General features: G+C 44.4%; 1 protein-coding gene and 1 long non-coding RNA gene across 4 annotated transcripts; one reads left to right on the top strand and one right to left on the bottom strand.

Annotated features, from left to right (window-relative positions):
* Positions 1 to 1,908: 1,908 nt before the first annotated feature.
* LOC9269778 (uncharacterized) lies at positions 1,909 to 4,342 on the bottom strand. 3 transcript variants are annotated; one of them, XR_010741235.1, is made up of 3 exons: positions 3,710 to 4,323; positions 2,721 to 3,083; positions 1,909 to 2,611 (listed from the first exon to the last, which is right to left on the bottom strand). It is a non-coding gene; the product is annotated as an uncharacterized lncRNA (long non-coding RNA). The 3 variants fall into 3 exon arrangements; XR_010741233.1 differs by lacking the exon at positions 1,909 to 2,611 and having other exon boundaries at positions 2,657 to 3,083; positions 4,005 to 4,342; XR_010741234.1 differs by lacking the exon at positions 1,909 to 2,611 and having other exon boundaries at positions 2,657 to 3,083.
* A 13,272-nt stretch (positions 4,343 to 17,614) lies between these two features.
* Positions 17,615 to 19,702, top strand: LOC4338204 (CASP-like protein BLE3). Its single transcript, NM_001420290.1, has 3 exons — positions 17,615 to 17,922; positions 18,221 to 18,323; positions 19,231 to 19,702. The coding sequence occupies exons 1-3, from the start codon at positions 17,768 to 17,770 to the stop codon at positions 19,459 to 19,461; spliced, it is 489 nt and encodes a 162-aa protein (NP_001407219.1). The 5' UTR covers positions 17,615 to 17,767; the 3' UTR covers positions 19,462 to 19,702.
* Positions 19,703 to 22,343: the final 2,641 nt, after the last annotated feature.

The raw sequence follows: 22,343 nt of genomic DNA, 5'->3' as shown, positions 1-22,343 counted from the left end.
GCACTTTCATTTGAAAGCTACTCTTAGGTTCTTCATCACCATCGTCGCTATGGATCTAGCCTGCAACCTGGTGGAGAAAAGGACTTGATTGCTTTTTCTTATTTCTTAGGAGTTATTCCTAACAAACTTTAGGAGCTTATGTTAATTTGGCTACATAAGGAGCATTTTTTAAAACTGTTTATATTTGTAATTGACTCCCCACTGCGGTTAACTCGTGTTATATACTAGAGTTAATTGGATCCATGCCACTTCAAATGTGACAAATCAAAAAAATACCACTACTATTCGCGTAATCGGATAGGTGCCACTGAAAATTTTAAAAATTGAAACCATGCCACTCCGTCACTCTTTCCGTCCTCTTCGTCGCTCTTTCCATCCTCCCTGTCCTCTTTCACGTCGCGTTACTGCTGCAAGCGCTTGTAGTAGGCGGAGCTCCTCCTCGTTGGGAATGGCGGCGGCGGCGGTGGTGGCGGCCTCGCGGCTGCAGCTGCAGGCGCCAACGGAGGAAGCCACTTGAGAGAAGGATTTGCCGTCTCCTGCCACCGACGGTGTGACCGTCGCGGTGCTCTTCCTGCCGCCGCCACATCCACACCACCATCATCCATCCATCCATGGCTGCTGCAAGCTTCGACGGTGCCAGCGCCGAGGCGCTCGGCGTGCACGCGGCAGCGACGATGGTGGAGCAAGAAGCGGCGGCAGCGGATTTGGGCGGCTGCCTTTGAGGTCACTCGCGGTGGTGGGGATTGGCGGAGGCGGTCGGCCAGGGAGAACGCGGAGCAGCGCACGGTCGTGGCGAGCAACCTGGTGGTGTGCCATGAGAGGTGGACGGCGATGGAGGAGCTTGCCAAGGAGAAGCCCAAGGCGGCGGCGCCGACTGTGGCCGAGGAGCCCAAGGCAGAGGCGCGGCAAAGGAGGAGGCAAAGCCGGGCGAGCTGGAGCTGGAACCAGAGGAGAAGACTGTCGTGATCATGTCACGCCAAGGGAAATGTCTGTTCGTGACAGGTCACCAAGGATGAAGGGACCAATACAGTCGAGGCTATTGAGCGTCGCCGCCGCGTCCGAGCCGGCCGGGGCCGCGGAAGCCGAGGAGACCGTCGTCGCTGCCGCGTCCGAGCAGGCCGCGGCCGCGGAAGCCGAGGCGACCGTCGTCACGGCCGCGTCCGAGCCGGCCGTGGCCACGGAAGCCGAGGCGACCATCTTTGCCGCCGCATCCGAGCCAGCCGTGGCCGCGGAAGCTGAGGCGCCGCCATCGGCTACTGATGATTTGGATTTGCTGATGTTGCGTATCAGTGTAGAAGAAACGGAGAAGAAACAAAGGGTCCGACGGAAATGTACATGCTCGGATGGAAATCTTAACGGGAGTGGCATGTTTCAAATTTTACAAATTTTCAGTGGCATGCATCCAATATCATAAATAGTAGTGGTATTTTTTCAAATCAGCAAAATTGCAATGGCATGGATCCAATTAACCCATACTATATACTAACACCTAGTTATCTATAATCGATAAAATACATGAGTTTTTTTTTTAAAAAAAAACGTGTCGGGTACCACACGTCCACACACCCTCCCTGCCTATGTGCAGCTGTGCACCGATCGCATAGTTAGCGATCGCTCTGGGGGGATTTCTTGTGGGGGATAGCGTACGTGCGCGGGTGGCAAGTGGCAACGATTCGGATGGTGTACAGTTGAGGAGGATTATGTGCGTGACGCAGTGAGACTGTCGACTGCAGCCGCAACGCTCATCCCAAGTCACTCCTTAAGTGCTGCAGTACAGTAATAAATAAAATGCATGCTTGATAATGAATACCAGGGAGTCGTCCAGGCAGATTTTTATCGCCAGATTAAATAGGTTGTAGGTCTTTACTAAAGTTTAAACAATTCACCAATGTTTCATACTCCTATATCAAATGAAAAATTAGCACCGTAGGAAAATCAGCTGTGTTCCCTTGCTGATGTTTCTCTAATTAATTTTCTCTGACTCGAGTGCCCCAACTTAGCGTCAGCAAACGTACCATTGGAGCTGCACCTCGTAGTAACAGGACGAGGTCTTCCAGGTACAAGCTCTCCCATAAAACCTTCCACAATGCGTTGCTTTGTGCAATGCAAAGCCAGATCGGACACCTTCATACAGAGTTTATATCATAATTTCCTCTTGCTCAGTTATTCTGCTGCTGTCAGCAATGTCCTTCAGAAAGGCTGTTCTGCACCAAATTTCACAATGCTGATGATCGTTGGTTGAGCTGTGATAGCTGATAAGCACTAAGGGAGCAACCCCAAAGCCATCGCTCTTTTCACTGCGATGTCGAGAGGAGAGGTTTTGTAGTACCTGCTCATGGTAAACAATCACCAATTTCTTATCTATTTGCTGGTTACCCCAAATGAATTATTATTACTTAGGGGTGAGGAAATGCATAGAGTCCAAGTATCCAAGAGTGGCAGTAGGATCAGTGGTGGTGTGTGTTTTGGTTTCACTGCAGAAAGCGCTGGCTGCTCAGCCTGAAATCAGATATTTTTGCCTCACAATTTGCAGTAAGGATGTTCTGGGTCTTCACATCTCTATGGATCAAGATCAATGGTGGACTGAAAGACCCGTGGAGGTACTCCAATCCTACATGGATGGAGGATTTAAGCATTAGAACCATACATCGCATGATGATAGTAATTAGTAACATTGTAATAGTTGAACCATTACAGGGGAAATTAATGTTTGAACGCACATACAGACATCCCGTCAAAAACTGATGTGTACCATTAGCTGAGTCGAATGCAATGTTCCGGTGTTGCAACCAGGTAACGGGTTCAGCAAGGAAAGGCGATATTCTCATCCAAGGAGAAAAATACGAAAAAAAGACTTTGCCAGTATAAAATATGGCCTGTGACTCGTATAACCATCTTTTTTAAGCAATAACAACAAAGGAAATAATAGTTGGCACTTGGCAGTACAAAACGTTATTGGTTCCTGAACGGTGAATGCTGATTCCAGAGAGCCTGTAACAACCCATTTGCAAGATGTTCCTGAATGGTGAATGCTGATTCCAGAGAGCCTGTAACAACCCATTTGCAAGATGTATGCGAAGCATCTAGAAAAGGGGAAAAAATGAATTGAACAGGTTAGTGTGCTTAAGGTGCATGTAAAATATTACATGATTATGGGTTCCAAATAAATTTCCATATGAAAGCAAGCAGCAGAAGTATACTAGTCAAGCTCAGTTTCAAGCTTTGTCTTCCAGAAAGTACTACAGGTAGGCGTGCTAATGACTATTAGAAGCATCGAATTATAGATACAAATGCCAACTGAAATGTTTAAAACCAAGAAAAAATGCAATGTAAATAAGCCACAAACTGACATTACAAGAAAAAAACATTTAATTTATTCATTGCTATATTTCATTGGCATCTCAGCTATACCTTCTGAATACAGTATAATTTAAGTTGATAATTCCCTTCGATAATTTCACAAAGGAAGAAACCAAGGAAACAAATTTTATTATTTCAACAGTGTGAAGACAAGAACCTGCCTGTCAACTCATCTGCTATGTTGGATTATATGGTTACAGTAATAAAAGCCCTGTTACTGAAAGCTGAAGCCATAAATAAATCAATAATTCAAGATTATAGGGCATTTAACTGATTATAGGTCAGGTTACTTCATCTATCTTACAAGCTAAACAATATGCAGCACACGAGAACGCGTCGGGTTTCATACCCTAAGATCCTATCTGGTCGAAGACTTTTTAGGCTTCCAAAGCCCTGGTCTTCTTGCATAGGCAGACAAATATCATGTTGAACAACATGATGTTGGGTTGGATGCCTGTGTAGCTGTGCTCAACATTGAAAGAAAGAAAGAAATCGAATTCTTCAGCCTTTTCCCACTTTTCATGGGTACAGACCATAAATTAGGTAAACTGAAACCTCTAACGTCAGCAAGCTGATTCAGTGTTCAGTCAGATGATGAAAACACTGAACAGAGATATTCAATCATCCACACCCATCCTGCTCACCTGCTGCAAACCACATATGTTACCGTTCTTCCACTATCGACTATATTAAGATCCAGTTCTTGCTGCTGAACATTATATTGCTGAATATAAGCAATACATTTAGCAGCAAGGATTGAATCCTAATGCAGTCAACAGTGGAGCAATCTTCCTTCAGCGGTTCGGCCTAACACCACGCTCAAATCGTCCTACCTAGCTGCTTGCACGGGCAGGGGATGAGACGGGCACGGCTCTGCCTCCACGAGCAGCTGAGCTCCGCGCGGAAGGCAGCATAGGAAGGAGGCGAAGCGGCGGCGGCGGCGGCGGCGGCGGAGGGGAGGAGGGAGAGCTAGGTGATGTCTAGGGTTAGAGGGGGGGGGTGAGAGGTATATATGGATCTATGCGGAGAATCAGGACCGTACAATTGGAGTAGTAGAGATCTGAAACATTTATATTATTTTTTTTGGAAAAAATTACTGGGTCATTAAGCCCGCAATACTACAGCCCAGCCCAGCCCACTTTGCTGAAAGAGAAGGAGACCCGAACATTCTACAGCCCACGAGAGGGTCAAGGCCTCGAGGGTCGAGTAGAGCAACATGTTTTTATTGTAGGAAAAAGTACACCAAAGGTCCTCAACTTGTCATCGGGATAAAAAAACATCCTCCAACCGCAAAACTAGATATGCGGGGTCTCTTAACTATACAAAACCAGTCACCCAAGATCCTTTGGTGGTTTTGACCCCGGTTTTAGTCTACGTGACGGCTGAGTCAGCGTGGGACCCACATATCAGGTGTCCACATCACCTTCTCTCTCTGCCCTTTATTTTTTTCTCTTCTTTTTCCTCTCCTCTTTGTGGGGCTGAGCGGCGGCCGGCTTGCGAGCGTGTGGCGGCTGGCGAGGCAGCTTGCGAGCGGAGGCGCGAAGGAGGAGGCGGGAAAGGAGGAGGGCGGCGCCGCGACGGCGGCCGCCAGCGGCGGCGGCAGTGGGGAGGCGGTGTACGGGCGGCACCGTCGTCGTCCCCCTCGTCCCCGCGGGATCCCGCCGTCGTCGTCCCTCTCGTCCCTGCCAGATCACGCCGCGGCGCAGTGGCCGGCGTCCTCCTCCTCTTCTACGTGGCGGCGGTCGTTCCATGGAGGTAGGGGTGAAAACGGTACGGAAACTTTCCGGATTCCGGACCTATTTTCGAAAACGGAATATGCCGGTCGGAATTTTTTCGGAATTTTTCGGAAACGGAAACGAATTCGGAACTATTTTCTCGGAAACGGAATCGGAAATGATAAGGGCAGTTTCCGTCGGAACTCGGAATCGGTCGGAAACTTTCCGGAAATTTTCTCGGAATTACCAGAAATTTTGTGACTGAAATACCCTTGATTCTTTTTTTAAGCACTAAATAGTAAATACCATGGTGTTTGGCTGTTATTTTTCTTAAAAAAAATATTTGTTATGCAAATCTAAAATTACATAAGAATATTTTTGTGCTACATTGGGATTTATCAACAACATTACTCTTTTAAACATAGATAATTTATTCAATTGGATTTATTAGTTTGAAGGGTTTTTTATTCCGATAAATTTTCGTTACCGTATTCGCGCCTGTTCGTTTTCGCTCCGTTTTCGATTTCGATAATATTCGATTCCGTTTTCGTATCCGGGGTTTCCGATTCCGATTTCGATTCCGAAAAAAATATGAAAACGAAAACGATAAAGATGGTTTCCGTCCGTTTCCGTACCGTTTTCACCCCTACATGAAGGCCTACGCGGCAGTCTAAGCCGGCCCGGCCTTCTCCTCGGCTTCGCCGGAGCCGAGCTCTACCGGCAAGGCGCTAATTTACACCAGTATATGTGTGCCAAAATCTGTCTCATCTGTGTTATAACAATAGCTGTCCTACTAAGGACACTCTTACCTCAGCTTCTGTGGCTGACGATGCACAATTACATCATGTACTCTGCTTTTAATGTCTAATATAATGAGTTCTTAAAAAAAATGCAATGTATTGAACACCGACCAAGAAATAATCTGAGTTCTATTTTACTACTTTATACTTCATATTTGCAATTAATATGTGCCCTACCCAGCTAGGGATATTCCTTTTTTCCCGATCAAGGGCCTGGAAGCCCCCATTTCTTTTACTAGAAATGATAACACAACTTACAGAGTCTGGATAACAGTTGAAACAAGAAAGGAAAACAGCAAAGCATCACCTATGGTTCGCTACCAGGACTGACTTACGAAAGAGATAACAAGGGCTATGCCTATTACAGATCCAGCAGCCAACAGACCAAAACAGAGAGCAGCCTTCAAGGGGTTACAAAACAAAGGTGGCCTGTGGAAGCTAGGATCCCAAAAAAAAAAAAAACTCCATATTGTCAGACGATCTTCAGCCTTCTATTCTTCTCGTACCCGCCCTCCATCAATGTCTTGAGCTGTAGATCTCATTTGCTATTTGCCTTATGAGCCTGGCCCCAATTACAATCTTCTTTGGTTTGCCTCCAACTTCTGCATAGTTGCCTAGGATTCCACCTAGTAGCATGCCAAAGAGACCAGGTCAGTGGGGTCATGTGGGAGCTTTTTCTCAAAAACAAGCTTTATTTTTGGTTTTCCAAATGGTCCAAATCACAGCAGCCATCCCAACCTCCATCATTTGTTTCATGTTTTTATCAAGTTTATACAGCCACTGTCCAAACAAATTTTGGTTATTCAACACTGGTTTCAGGTTTAGTGCATAGATCACAATGTTCCACAAAAGTGATGAACCCTGAGTTCCTCTCGACACTCAAGACTGTTGTTGGCCCGATCTTTCAGTGAGTTATGATAACTACGATTTGGGAGAAACGTTGACGATCCGACTACAACCGTACGAGACGTTGTGTTGCGCCTTAGCGATCGATACACCTCTCCGTGGGTTGTTGATCTTGCCGGTGCAGATCAACCCTATTCCTGCAAGCAAATCGAAGAAACAAGCAAGAACAAGATAAAAGCAATCTGATATTGCAAATAGGAATTTAATACAAATGATAAGTTGGAGTTCCGAAGAACAAGCAGACGGACGGTCTAGCCGACACGCGCGCTGCAAGCAAGTAGCAATGGCTAAACTTTAATCTAACAAAACCCCAGAAACCCTGAAGGGGTAACTAGCTATATATAGGGGTGGGAGGACGACCTAGGGGTGCCTAGGGTCGTGCTCCACCAGCTTGGGGCGCACCCCACATGAGCCCCACCTGGGCCGGGGTCCCAAATGAAGTTACAAGCCCATAGGCCCATTACAGGTGTCGCAGCACCTTGTTTCTTCAGTTGCTGCCGACTGATATGGAATTTGGCAATGAGGCTTGATACATTGGAAAGAGGACTCCGAGAGCTTTCCATCAAGTACTCACGGGCCGAAAACGGAGGTCGTATGGAGCTTCGGCGGCCGTTTGAAGTCAGCAGTGTAGCAGGTGGCCGAATTGGATTTTGGCACTTGGAGGACTCGAACTTGATATCTTGTTGTTCATCCATGATGTGAGCAACAGATGTATCCGTAGTAGCCATGGTCACATCATCCTCCCCTTCTTCACGGAAAACCGTCCTCGGTTTTTCCATATGGTGTTCTTCACATAGTCCATTCAAAATAACCTGTTTCATCCAATCAAAACTAGAGAAACTCGAAGTAGTGTGATTAGCAATAACATGTTTCTCTAAATCCGAACAAATGAAAACTCTATGCACCAAATATATTCCTCTATCATTATATTTGCCAAAGATATGAAAAATAGCATTAGTTGGACATGGCAAATCAGACTTAGCAAATAATTTCTCCTTCAAATTATCGAGCTCACAAAAATCATCAAACTGAACATAGCCCAAAGTATTTAAAGAAGATAGCAATTTACGTTCCTCAACTTCATTAGCAATGTGAACAGCATACTTAAAATCAGCACACAAAGAAACACTAGGAATAGCATGTTCATTCACTAGTTGTGGTATGGATATAAGTGAAGCATTATCACACAACTCTTCTTTATCACAAGGAACAGCGAGTAAATCAACTTGTGACAAAGGAATTCCAGCATTTGGTTCCACTAACGGTTGCTCTACTTTTGCATGAAAAGTGGACAAATTTACTTCGTTAACAATGCACTCACCTTGATTAATTTCAGTACCATTTACTTTACCTTGGATGTCCTCTTTAGATGATGGAGGTGTCTCGAACTTGAGTGTGAACAATGGAATTGGTGGCTCTTTCATGTCTCTCTCCTCCTTTTCGTGATTATGCACTTCCTGCAAATAGTTAGTAATTGGAGGCAAAGACATAGCGTGTTTCTTTTTCATATCCTCCTCTATTTTACTTTCAGCATTGCAAGCAAGTTGTAACAAATGAGAAAGAGATCTATACTTTTCACAAGCAAGCATGTCCTGAATTTCTTTGTTAAGTCCACGTAAAAACCTCAATTCTGTAGCTTCTTCACATTCATCTAAGCCACAACGTAATAAACAAGCATGCATATCATGATAGTATGAAGTAACACTTTTGGTATCTTGTTTTAAACATTGCAGTTTGTTGAGCAGAATATCAGCATAATACATGGGAACATAAACATCTCTAAAATATCGTTTCAGGTCTTTCCAAGATTGTGGTATTTTGTTATGCCTACAAAGATGTTTCCAATCATTAGAAACATGTTTAACTAAAACACTAGAGGCACACATAACCTTTTGTTTCTCAGACAAGACATGCTTTTGAAATTCACTATCAACCGCTAGCTCCCAATTAATGTAAGCATGAGGATCATAGTTTCCCTCGAAATAAGGCAGTGCAGATTTGATCTTACCTAGAACATTGTCACTTACCTCATAAAGGTCATGTTGATCACTCCTCATGTCTCGACGAAGATGTCGATGGTGAGCACAGCTATCCCCAATTATCTTGCGTATCCCTGCCATTGTTAGTAGAAAACAAGAAACATACACAAAAATATGCGCGTTCCTATTAACTACTATACTAGGTAGTGGCAGCTCAAAAATCACACACACTCAAGCTTTTAACCAAGCTCTTATAAGATCTTACCAATGCAAGCGGAATGGTGACATACACCGACTCAACCAAGCACCCCAATGGAGGTTGGATGTATCGATGCCTTGGCGAACACTTGTTGTACGGCTGCAATCAAATCTGTGGAGCTCTGAGTAGGCTTAAATATGTAGCAAAGGAATAGCAAATGCTCAAATCAGAGAATGCAAAGTTGAATAATTGTTCAAAGTCAAGCACCGTGCTGGTCCTAGGCTAGAACGTACTAGAGACACGAGCCTAGACACAAACGATACCACAAGATAGCACTAGGAACAACTCATGCACAACTCTGATATATGAAGTTCAGCTCAAACATAACAATATTTTCTCTTTTCTTTCTTTCTTCTTTCTTTTTTTTTCCTTTCCTTTTCTTTTCTTTTTTTTGGGTGCGGCTTTTCTTTTCTTCTTTTTTATGCACCTTTCTGCCTTTTTTTTCTTTCTTTTTTTTTGATTTTATTTTACAAAAACAGATTCAAGGACCTCAATGTAAGATTACAGGGACTCAAACGTAAATACAAAATTTACAGGGACTCAAATGTAAAAGTTAAAACCCAAAATTAGAACTATACAAAAATGGAATCCTATCGTCCTGTAGGTTCCGTTTTTGCAAACGGATTTTCAATCCGATACTCGAAAAATTTTCACCAAGCAGTATGCAAGATCACGGTATAGATTGAAACCGTGACCGAGAGGAGACACTCGGACTCGGCCTGGTCACGGACCCGGGGTGGTGGTGGGTAAGGAAAGGAAGGATGCGGCACTACCTGTGGACCCCCGTTTTTATAATAGGAATCAATCGTGTAAACAGTACCATTTCCCTGGATCAAGTAGTTTGGTACACACGAATTCATAGCTGGAATATCAAGTGCACATACACGAGTGTCTAATACGAATTATTACATCATAGGCCCGCAGGCATAGTCTTAAATCATCGGACCGAGAGGTCTGGAATACATCCAAAAGCAGAAATAGATAAGGCAGCGGAATTCAGGCAGCGGCATGCCATTGCCACAGGCAACGACCGTACTAAGACCTACTGGACGCCATCGTCTTCATCTCCCTCCTGATAGTAGGCATAGGGATCCTCCGAGGCTTCATCTCCCGCTTCTGATAAATTTTATATTTGCAAGGATGAGTACCAACCGTACTCAGCAAGCCACCACAACAACAATGCATATGAAAGGGGGAGTTCAAAGGATGGCCATAGTTCTTTTGCGCAAAGCAAGTTTTGTAATTCTTTTCACAAGCCTAAGACCTAGCATTGACTGATCAAATTTTAGTACCAGAGTTTGTATTTAAACAACGACGGTTCTGTCCACCATCCATTGTGATCCCAAGGATAGCTTCCCGCCATTGATTCGTCATGGTTTTCTGAGGACGTCCACCTTCCCGCCTCTCAGGAAGTGGCTCCAACAGCATAAAATTCATCATGCAATATCCCCTCCCACACAAGTTAAGAATTTAGAGTCTAGCCAAGTGTAATACATGTCCCGGTGCTCAATAACCGCGAGCACGGCTATTCGAATAGATTTGGTTTACTCACACTGCAGTGGATGTACACTTTACCCGCACTCCGCGACTGCCCAACACATGAGCCTTGTCCCAACACATGAGACGCGTCACGGCAAAGCTTTTCGATAACCTCGCATTGGCAGTACCCGCTCCATGAACTTAAATCCTCATGCACTCTAGGCGTCCATGTTTCTAGCAGTGAGAGGAGTTCTGGCGCTCCCGGGAAAGAGAAGTCTCACACGCATATTAAATTATGGTTCAAGTTAAGTTCTCTCTCTCACACACTCATGGCAGTCCTACCAATGGCGACACCGATGTAGGGCACGCCTCTCGGCCCTACCTCAACGGCTATCCCATTGTAGCGCACCTGCCTCACTCAGGGGTGAACCATCTATGCAGGGATACTGCCTCCGCTCGGCTATCTAATCCGCTAGGTCTATACCCATTCGAGAAGTACGGTTGTACGGGGGTCGTTTCATGCTTAACTTCATGGCTCGGTCCTTAATTGACCGGGGACGGTACTAGCCTTTTCCAGATACCACCCAAATCCTCCGTCCGCCCCAGTCGAAAACAGTTATTTAGTTTATTTCTCCTTTCACAAATCATGTTATCAATATCATGGCAATGTGGCGCTCATGTCTCCACATGCCGCATCTCAATTACCTTCCCAAAGGTAATTGCCCAAGCATATAGCATTTGATAAATATGAGTATGCATGATTCTAGAATAGCATTTCTAAGCAATTGTCATAATTGACTAGGGACTCATACGTAAACATGGTTACGAAGGAATAAGGGATAAACAATAATCAAGGCATGGCATAATCACAAGTAGGATGTTCATCTTTGCATGCAATTTTATTTGTAAACAAAATAACTTCGCAATTGGGATCAACATGTTCAAGGAATAGTGATGACTTGCCTTGCTCGAGGTCTTGCGGGTCTTGGCCTTCACCTGGATCCGCGGCTCCCTCGGTCTCTATAGTTACGTGCGAAAATTGATTTGAATTCGGTTAGAATTCAAATAAAAATCCAAGTAAATCCAAATGGAAGCCGAACGCGAAAGTCAATTCCTTTTTGTTAATTTTACTATCCGCGAACTATGGCAAACCCCAAATTTTGGTTTAACTTATTTTGCGGTTACAATATTTTGTTGTCGTATGTTTTTAATTTAATCTACCCTAGCATTATATCCATATATTAGGTTAGAAATTTCTTATCGCGAGCTAAATGTCGGACGGAATCCTAGAATTATCTTATAATATTATACGACTTAATTTGGTCTATGATTAAATATAATACACGGCTAACACCCTAGTAATTAAATCCGAATCGCTACCGTTGATCGATTATTTATAGAGATTTCCTAGAAATAATCCACAACAATTTACGAGAATTCATACATTTGTTTAATTATTAATTACATCTAAATTAATACCGCGAATTGATTTCTTATGGAGAGTACTAAAAGTTATCTATAATCTATAGGAATTTATCCAATCATATTTTCATTAATCCTATATTTAAATGCTAGTATTTTAGGTATTTAATTAGCAAGGGTTTATCTAACTATATTTTCATTAATCCTACAATTAAATTCTAATATTTGTAAATATTTTAAATTTTCCCCCTTAATTTTTCTTTCTCTTTTTCTTTTCCTCTCTTTCCTTTTCCTCTTTTCTTTTCTTTTCTTTTCTTTCTTTTCTCTTTTTCTCTTTTTCCTTCCTTTCCTCCCTCCCGGCTTCCTCCTTCCTTCCTCTCCTTTTCCTCCCTCGGCCTCTCTCTTTCTCTCTCGGCTCGGCAACAAAAGAAAGAGGGGGGGGGGGGGCAGCGGCTCACCGACGGCGGCGACGGCGACGGCGACGGCGACGGCGGCGGCGGCGACGACGGCGCACGGTGCGGCACACTGGGGCGGCGACACGGGGGCACGAACGCGGCGGCACGACAGCACGAGGGCGGCGGCGCGGCGGCACGATGGCGGCGGCGTGGAGACGGCGGCGCAGCGGCGTGGGAACGGCGGCGCAGCGACATGGGTAGAGGAGAGGAGGTGAGGATGGAGGGAGAGAGTGGGAGTGGGGGGGAAAATTATATAAGGGAAGGGGGGAGATAATGGGGAAGAGGGGAGAGGGAAGAGGGGCGGCGGCGCGGCTGCGGTGACGGGATGGCGGCGCGGGGCTCGGGGCGGCGCGCGGGGCTCGGGGCGGCGCGGGGCTCGGCGCGCGGCGGGACGCGAGACGCGACGGCGACGGACGAGCGGCGACGGGACGGCGACGCGACGGGCGACGGCGCGCGGCGATGGCGACGAGCGGGCGGCGCGGCGCGGGGCTCGGAGCGGCTCGGCGCGGGAGGGGACGGCGACGCGACGGGCGGTGACGGGGTGCGTGGGCGCGCGGGGCGAGGTGGCAGGCGGCGATGGGACGGCGACGCGACGCGACGGGGAGCGGCGCGCGGGCGCGAGGCGCGAGGCGACGCGACGTCGGTGCGGCGCGGCAACGGCGATGGTGACGGCGCGCGGCGCTGGGATGGCGACGCGACGGGGAGCGGCGCGCGTGGCAGGGGAGGGGAAAGGCTGGGGACCAGGTCGAACACGTGGCGGGCAATGAACAGTGCACTTTTCCAATAAACCGATTTTAGAGTGTTTCTCATATGAATTTGATTCCGAAATTCTTAATTTTTGCATAAATGGAGTTTTACCCCATATTTATATTATTCTAACTAAAGATTCACCTAATTTAATATCACTCATATTTTGTTTATATAATTTATTTTAATTAGGGTTATTCCATCGCACAAAAGTTTAATTATTGTTAATATGGTTGCGATAATATTTTATTTATTTCCAAGCCCACCTAACCTTTATTTTAATTATATTTTAATTATTTATTTAGTCAACTAGATTTTCTTTTATGGTTTGTTCCTAGCTAGTCATTCATTATTCGCGATTAATAGACTCCGACATCAAAATCCAATGAAATAGGCGAATGAAGTCGGCATGATGCAATCGGTTTAAAAAGTTTTTGAAAGTCCGCATTTTTAGAGTTTTGATTTCGTTTGTCGAATTTTCAGGTTGTTACACTACCTAGGAGTCTGGTTATGGTGAGAGAAAAAGGGAAACTGATTTCAATCAATCTGATCTACTATTTCTTTCCAGATTAAACTCTCATACTTCCAAAAACAGATTTGGAAATTCTTCTTCCTCCTCTCTACACCGGCAACAAGCACAGGCCGATCTATTCACGGGCAAACCAGAAACTCAAGCAAATCCTAAATGCAACTCCAAAACTGACCGATAAAAAATTCTGAAAACTACAAAAACAGAACCGTGGCAGCAAGCCGATTCCGTTTTTGTAGGTCCCGACAACAACAGAGACACGGTGGCAGCGACGACTGTGGTACAAAACGTGACCAGAACTCGAAACTCTAAACGAACTAGACGCTAAGACCAGCAACACGACGTGACGATGCAACACAAAATTCAACAAAGCAAAAATTGAAAAGAACAATGCAATGGCACAATATGGCTAGGTAAATGATACGAATTTTTTTGTATGGCTATTTTCTGGTTATAGGAAGATAAAAACTCACCGAGCAACGAAAGCTCCGATACCACCTGATGAACCCTGAGTTCCTCTCGACACTCAAGGCTGTTGTTGGCCCGATCTTTCGGTGAGTTGTGATAACTACGATTTGGGAGAAACGTTGACGATCCGACTACAACCGTACGAGACGTTGTGTTGCGCCTTAGCGATCGATACACCTCTCCGTGGGTTGTTGATCTTGCCGGTGCAGATCAACCCTATTCCTGCAAGCAAATCGAAGAAACAAGTAAGAACAAGATAAAAGCAATCTGATATTGCAAATAGGAATTTAATACAAATGATAAGTTGGAGTTCCGAAGAACAAGCAGACGGACGGTCTAGCCGACACGCGCGCTGCAAGCAAGTAGCAATGGCTAAACTTTAATCTAACAAAACCCCAGAAACCCTGAAGGGGTAACTAGCTATATATAGGGGTGGGAGGACGACCTAGGGGTGCCTAGGGTCGTGCTCCACCAGCTTGGGGCGCACCCCACATGGGCCCCACCTGGGCCGGGGTCCCAAATGAAGTTACAAGCCCATAGGCCCATTACAGGTGTCGCAGCACCTTGTTTCTTCAGTTGCTGCCGACTGAGATGGAATTTGGCAATGAGGCTTGATGCATTGGAAAGAGGACTCCGAGAGCTTTCCATCAAGTACTCACGGGCCAAAAACGGAGGTCGTATGGAGCTTCGGCGGCCGTTTGAAGTCAGCAGTGTAGCAGGTGGACGAATTGGATTTTGGCACTTGGAGGACTCGAACATGATATCTTGTTGTTCATCCATGATGTGAGCAACGGATGTATCCGTAGTAGCCATTGTCACATCAAAAGGTCTTGCCATTGGACATTCAAAAAATAAGTGTTGCACATCTTCCTCTTTATCACAAAATTGACATTTTTTTCTCCCTTTCTCCACCCTCTTTTATATGAATTTTCCTTAGTCGGAATCTTGTTTTTGGTAAACAACCATACAAAAATTTTCATTTTCATAGGGACTTTGAATTTCCATATTCTTTTATGTGGGAAGTTTACCTGTTGCATTTTCAAAGCCATGTAAAAAGATTTCACAGTAAACTTATCATCTTTTGTAAAATTCTACCTAAGTTTGTCTTTACAATTTCCATCCAACCGCAAAGACTCCCAACTATTACTGTTTTTATCACAGTCCTTCAGTTTGTTTCCATGTAGGTTTCTTCTAAATTTGATGCAGTCTGGCCCCTTCTGATGCAGATTAGCAATAGTTATCTTTTTTGTCAGGGTAATGTGGTACAACCCTGGAAATTGTTCATTCAAGGGTCACCCCCCTCCAACTGTCCTCCAAAAAAAGAGTGTTCCTCCCATCCCCCACTATTTTTGTGCAGTAACTATAAAAGGAGTTTTTTTACTACCATTATCCCCTTCCGGAAATGGGAGTTACCAGGTTTACCATCTAGCACAGAAAGAGGTTTATGACCTAAATTCCATATCCATTCTCCTCAGAATGTTTTGCCACCAAACTTCTTTATTTTCCAAATTCCGGATCCATTTTCCTAACAATGCTTTGTTCATATTTTCTGGATCTTGAACACCCAGGCCTCCTTGGTCTCTAGGTGAACAAACTTCTGACCATTTTGCCAGTGGTATTTTCTAATCCCCTGGTTCTCTTGCCATAGAAATCTCCTTATAACATAATCCAGTCTCTCTTTCACCCCTTGTGGTAATATATAAAAAGAGATCATGTATAAGGGCACATTGCTGCAGCTTGAGTTGATTAAGATCAATATCCCTCCAATGGATTGGAGTCTGCCTTGCCAGCATCCCAACTAGTGTTCCATTTTGTTTTCAACATTTTTTCAGTCTTGTTTTAGGATCCTTTTTTGATCTATTGAGACACGCGAAGCACCTATGTTGCATGTGAAGATCTGGCTCTAAACCTCTTGTTTGTCTTTTGCTCCCCCAATAAAAAAACCTCATTTTTATTAAAATTAATCATGAGACCTAACAGTTACTGAAAAAGACAGAATATATTTCAAGTTTTTTGCATAATTTTCATTATCTGGTAACAAGAAGATTGTATCATCTGCATATTGTAGAATTGTAATTTTGTTTTCTTCACTCACTCCCAGCCCTTCTAGAAACCGATTTCTTCAGCCCTTTGCACTAACAAGGTTAGTGCTTCTGCTGCCAAATTGAACAGCAGGGGGTAGAGTGGATCACCTTGTCCTAGCTCTTTATGTGTTTTAAAATATGGCCCAATTTAATCATTTACTTTATTTTTCAATCACACCCTGTGACATCTTAGCCCAATTAGGATGAGGTATGTGTGGCCCATGTAAGCTATGTGCGCATGTTTAGTACCACCTTGCTAGTCTAGCAAGGGTGGAACCAACTTATAAGGCCTCATCTCTCCAACCATATCACTTCTGGGTTAACCCTTTTACACGAAGCGAGAACAAAAGTATAAGTGGGTCCGCTCGTCGGATGTGCTGACTACGCGATTCTGGAGAGAAAGCTATTGCACCACTGGTCAGGAAAATCTTTTGCCTTTTAACATTCCGTAAATAAATACCCAATCTTGGCCAGGAAAATCTTTTGCCTTTAACATTCCGTAAATAAATACCCAATCTATTTTGTCATAGGCTTTTTCAAAATCCACCTTGAAGAGAATGCCACTATATGTTTTTTCTGGTGCAAGGAATTGAGTATCTCATGCAAAATGACAACCCCTTCCAAAATAAAGTGATTTTTTAAGAAGGCTAGCTATTTGGCCTTTTGAGATGATGTATTGCATTATCTCAATTTCTGTTCATCAGTACTTTTGTTATGATTTTGAAGCTAACATTCAAGATACTCAATTATACTTATACTTTCACATTCTTCACTTGCGTCGTGTTTGACAACTTTGAGGAAGAATTAGGACTAATCTCTCCGAGTGATGAGACTACACTGAGAGCCACACAGGCGCCGGTACTATTGACAACAACAAAGGAAGTGTCGAATTACCAAATTTCTCCGAATGATGAACTGGTGTCCTACAGTCCGATATAATGTGCAGACCACCGTGCTGGTTCAGTTCAACAATAAAGCTAAGCGCTACACACCGAGATAAGATCAGTTTTGTTGCCCGAAACAACAAGTAGATGAACTGTCCCTTTCATGTACCCTAAGTTTTCTTCAAGAAATGGACTATGAAGGGAAGAAACAGATTTACTAAACACCAGAAATTTCGCACATCATCATGTCTCTGTCCCACAAGAAACAACAATGGTCCGAGATTTCTCGCACATCTTCCGAAATGTTTCGTGTCACCAAGACATTTGACATATATAAGAGACACATAAATACATTTATATTGATCTTTTCATTTTTCTTTCCGGGTGTGACAGAAGGTGTGTGTATACATGTGCACCTAAGAATTGGAACAAGTTAGGGCGGTAAAGTTGCCCAACAACCTGCCCACCATCTGCTCGTTTTCGCGCTCTTTTCCATCTATATAGCTAGCTGATCGATCAACTGCCGAACCACTCCACAAAAACAATAACAGGGCCAGTGTGCTTATCTAAAATCACACCTGAATCTTGCCAAATTAATGCCTATTTGTTTCTGATCCCTAGCTTTAAAGGCTGAAGCTGCTGTCAGCTGTGTTCGCGCAGCAGCAAGCACAGGCAGCATCATGGCGAAGGTGCACCGGCTGATGAACGCCGTGCTCCGGCTCGCCGCTGCGGCGGCTGCTGCAACGGCGGCGGTCGTCATGGTGACGAGCCGTGAGACCACCAGCTTCTTCGGCATTCAGATGGAGGCCAAGTACTCCTACACCCCATCTTTTATGTAAGTAGAACATATTACATATATATACATGTTGTTGATTAACTTTGCCTCTGTACAAAGTTGTCAAAATCTCAATTCTGTCATATGATTTATGACTTTACGATTCTATTTAAGGTGCCTGATTCTCCTATCCTACATATAGAATCTACGATTTTGTGATTTTTACGTATATGATTCTATGATTATATATGGTCCTACTTAGAACATCCGATTTCGATTTGAGATCACGATTTAGCAACATTGCTCCAATGCCATCGTCGGTTGAGTTCTCTGCACGTACTGTTGTGTTCTGTGGCAGCTTCTTCGTGGTGGCGTATGCCGTGGCGGCCGCGTATAGCCTGCTCGTACTGGCCGTGCCGGCAGGGAGTGCCCTCTCCAGATTGGCGCTAACAACAGATGTGGTACTGTCTCCTCTCTGTTTTGTAAATTTACTTACAATATTGTTTGATTCCCTCGTTTCATCGATTCATTCTAAACAGCAAGATAATGAATGTCCTTCTTTTCGGCATTGGACTTTCCAATCAATTAATTGATGGTAAAACTCGTAAAGATCAACTTTGCGAAAATTCCATTGTATCCTAGGAGCTTGTAACTCATAACTCATTAGAAAAACAAAAATGAGATTCTATATAATAAGTTGTTGATATTCAATAACTCGTAGAAAACAATCACAAAATCTAAACATTTATTAGTTTATCCATAAGGCGATCCCGCAATACATTATAGCCATTTTCTAATCGAAATGATCAAGAAAGATGATTCAGTGTTCTCTACTAGTAGTATTATACTACTAGTAAAAATGATCTGAACCGTTCGTTACCAAGAGTAAATCGGTAATTTACTAATACAGTTATTACGGGTAACTTTGTTATTTATGGTTTTCCCCGGCTAAATCGATATGTGGTCATTCATTGTGTTGGTATTGCTCATATTCTATCTAAAAAGCTAAAAAAAGAAGAAAAAAAAAGGTTTACCCACTACTAAATGACGATTATGTCCCTTCACACTTTTTTTTTTTTTGACAATAATGATCCTCGACATTTCTACTGCCACTATCTAAGGTGATAATATAAATAGATACAAACCCTTCGATCAAATGAGATCAACAGTTTATAAATTGTTTTCTACTACAAGTAGAAAGCACCATACTAGGCTCACATTATTCCGTCTTTTAAAATGACCAGATTTATTTATACTAAATTGCACGGATGATCCTAAAGCTTGTCGCATGCATGGTATCATCTGGTAAAAAAAAAGATTGTAGAACCAGTTTTCGATCAATATTTCTCCGTCCGTCCATGTACGCAGGTGTTGGGGATGGTGCTCGCCGGTGCCGTGGCCTCCGCCGGCGCCATATCGGACATCGCGAAGAACGGCAACTCGCACGCCGGGTGGCTGCCGGTGTGCGGGCAGATACACGCCTACTGCAACCACGTCATGGCGGCGCTCATCGCCGGCTTCGTCGCGCTGGCCGTCCACTTCGTCGTCGTCATGTACTCCCTCCACATTGTCACCGATGTCATTTGCCCCTGCCATTAGCAGAGTCTATCTATATATATAGTCCATAGTAGCAGTATATATATAGGTCGTGATATATACTTCCATCACCAAAAATTCGGGTACGTATATACCATTTTATTTTCTCTATATCTATGTCTCAATTTGTTAAAGTTATGTTTCAGATGGCAACTACATTGTGATCTATGGTCCTCTGTATCTTGTTGTTACTTGTTACACACAAGATTTGAATGAAAAATACCCCCACGATGTTCCAGAAACAGTACAGTACAGATTCTAGCCATTATAACGTTTCGCAGAATCTTCAATTTTTCAAAATAATGCAGATTCTCCCTCCAGATTTTGAGAATATGCAGCTATAAAATTCAAAAAATTAATTGGGAATCCAGCCATTTTTAGATTCTCAGAGATTGACTATCAATCAACCGTTTCTCAAAATCTTACACTCTCTGAACAAGGCATAGGCGGCTCCAAAATCTCACAATAGACATTTTTTTAAAAAAAAATAATCAGTCTTTGACAATTTATGATACGCATGTTTAATTTGTCTTTGACTATTCTTCCATGATTTATTAAGGTTGTCCGTACTGTATAGTACGGAGTCAGTGATGATATGGTATAAAGAAAATTGAGGTCATTGACAGTGCCATGTTGCCAATATAAGACTGAGAAGGCGTTAGGTGAGCTAATTTTGATATTGTTACACCAAAACGATCACCTGAACATGTACTTTGGTGAACTACAGTACCATGTGGCCATGTGTTCTTTCTAAAATGAACTCTGTCTGGGTTTAATCAGAGATTGTGACAAATTGCGTACCCCAGTTTCAGCAAAAGAAAAAAAAGGTAATAGTACTTTCCCAAATCATACTAAGAGAACGTAATAAATAGACAAGTAACAATGCTATTCAGATAGTATCAACCAAATATGCTTCATGGATCGAAGCTGGATAAAACAGAATTACCGATTCATGCCCAGATACAGTAGCCAGTTGGACAGGGTAAATCGAAGCATGCAACAATGATAAGGAAATGCTATGTGCAGGAAAAAAAAAAATCTAGAATTGGTCATGCTTTGAGAAGAGATATGTTCAATTGTGTATTCAACAGGTGTAGCCCTGTAGGGACTTGAGAAGCAACATGATTGTTCAATGTTTCATGGAATGAGAGATATTATCATACACTCCAAGTCTCCAACCATCAGTGTGGACATATTCTTCGCCCACATGAAATTTTAATTCCAGCAGCAAGGCACCTACTGTAAGTAAATTTCGACCGCACATGCCCAGTTTTACGGAAATCATGCATACTTACAGCAAAAACTAGCATTTGTCAGATTTGGACGAATTCACGGTCAATCCTATAAAGAAGTCTAAGAACACCTGTAACGATATTTACAGATGCAAACATTGTCTGAATCCTGCAAGTGACTCATCAGCAGTAGGGAGGGTAGTGATAACAAGTCTGGTGGTACCGTACCAGTAGTAGAAACGTCAAAGCCGAGGTCGCCATTTCATCGAGCGACTTGCGGGCGTGCGGAGGCAACCAGGAAGACGGCGGAGAAGCAGGTGACGGACACGGCCCAGATGGCGAGCGCCACAGAGAGGGGCACGGCGGGGCTGTAGATCTGGAGCTGGACGAGGCCGGTGAGGGCGACGCAGAGCGCGACGACGGCGGCCCTGAGCCACTGCCTCCGTGGCCCCGCCGGAGCGCGCGCGACGGCGCCCATGCAGCGGAAGAAGAGCACCAGCACGAGCATGGACGCCATGGAGTAGGCCGCTGAGGCCGGGTCGCGGCGGCGGGCCGCCGCCGCCAACATGCTCCCGAAGAAGATGATGCGCCGCGGCGACAGCAGGTTGGCTTCCATGGCGACGCGAAGATCGCACGATTCTGTGTGGGTCCTGACAGGGGTGAAAACGGTACGGAAATCTCCGAGAATTCCGGCTTCCGTTTCCGGTTTGCACCGACCGTTTCAGTCGGTATCGGTAATTATCAGTATCGAAAATAGAAATGGTAATCTCTTTCGAAAATGGTAGCGGAAATGATATGGGTTTTTTTCCGACCGTTTGGTCGGTAACCGTTTTTTATTGGTAATTTCCGTCAAATTTCCGACAAAATTCCGAAGAAGAAAGCCGGCTGGGCCTGGCTAGCCGGAGCAGAAGCAGCCCATTAGGCATTAAGAGACTAAAGCAGTAGATGTCGCCGACGCCGGCAGTAGATGTCGCCGACGCCGGCCGTAGCCTCCTTCGCCCCGACAACCTCCATCGCAGCCGGCCCTCTTTCCCTCTCCCATCCTCCACCGCCGGCCTCCGTGCCGCCGAGCCAAGCGCCACCACGCCAAGCACCGAATGACGCCATGCCGAGCGCCGCCGCACCGGGGCCTCCTCTTCCCCATTGGCGCCGCCCCTTTCTCCTCTCTCCTTCCCCCACCACTGCCCTGCGCCAGGCCGCCATCTCCGGCACCTCTCTCCTCTCGGGCGCGCGTGAAGGAGCCGAAGGCAGAGAAGAGAATGAGAGAGAACAAAGAAGAAATCAAGAGAGCAAGAGAAGGAACCGATAGAAGGGAAGGATAAGAGAGAGAAAAGAAAAGAAAAAAAGAAAGACAGTGGGACCCACTGGCGGGCCCCACCAACTTGACTCCACTCAGTGACCCCCCTTGACCTGGAAACTACCAAAATGTCTAGTTTAGCATAAAACTTAATTACAATGGTAGCTATACAGTGTCAACATAAAAGTTCTTATGCAATGTGCCACTGTAGTCTGTAGGACGACGATGTAGCTATGTCAATTGATGATGAAATGATGAATGATGTTTGACAAGGAGCTGATCAGCTGAAGCCATGCCAACTTGTGAGCTTGGTGTTCTCGAAGACTTCAAATTTATATCCTAAAAAAAAGTCGGAC

This window comes from Oryza sativa, chromosome 5 (genome assembly GCF_034140825.1).
Source record: "Oryza sativa Japonica Group chromosome 5, ASM3414082v1".
Classification (NCBI taxonomy): Eukaryota; Viridiplantae; Streptophyta; class Magnoliopsida; order Poales; family Poaceae; genus Oryza; species Oryza sativa.
Note: the sequence above shows the minus strand (reverse complement) of the source record. Positions and strands in the feature narration are given on the sequence as shown.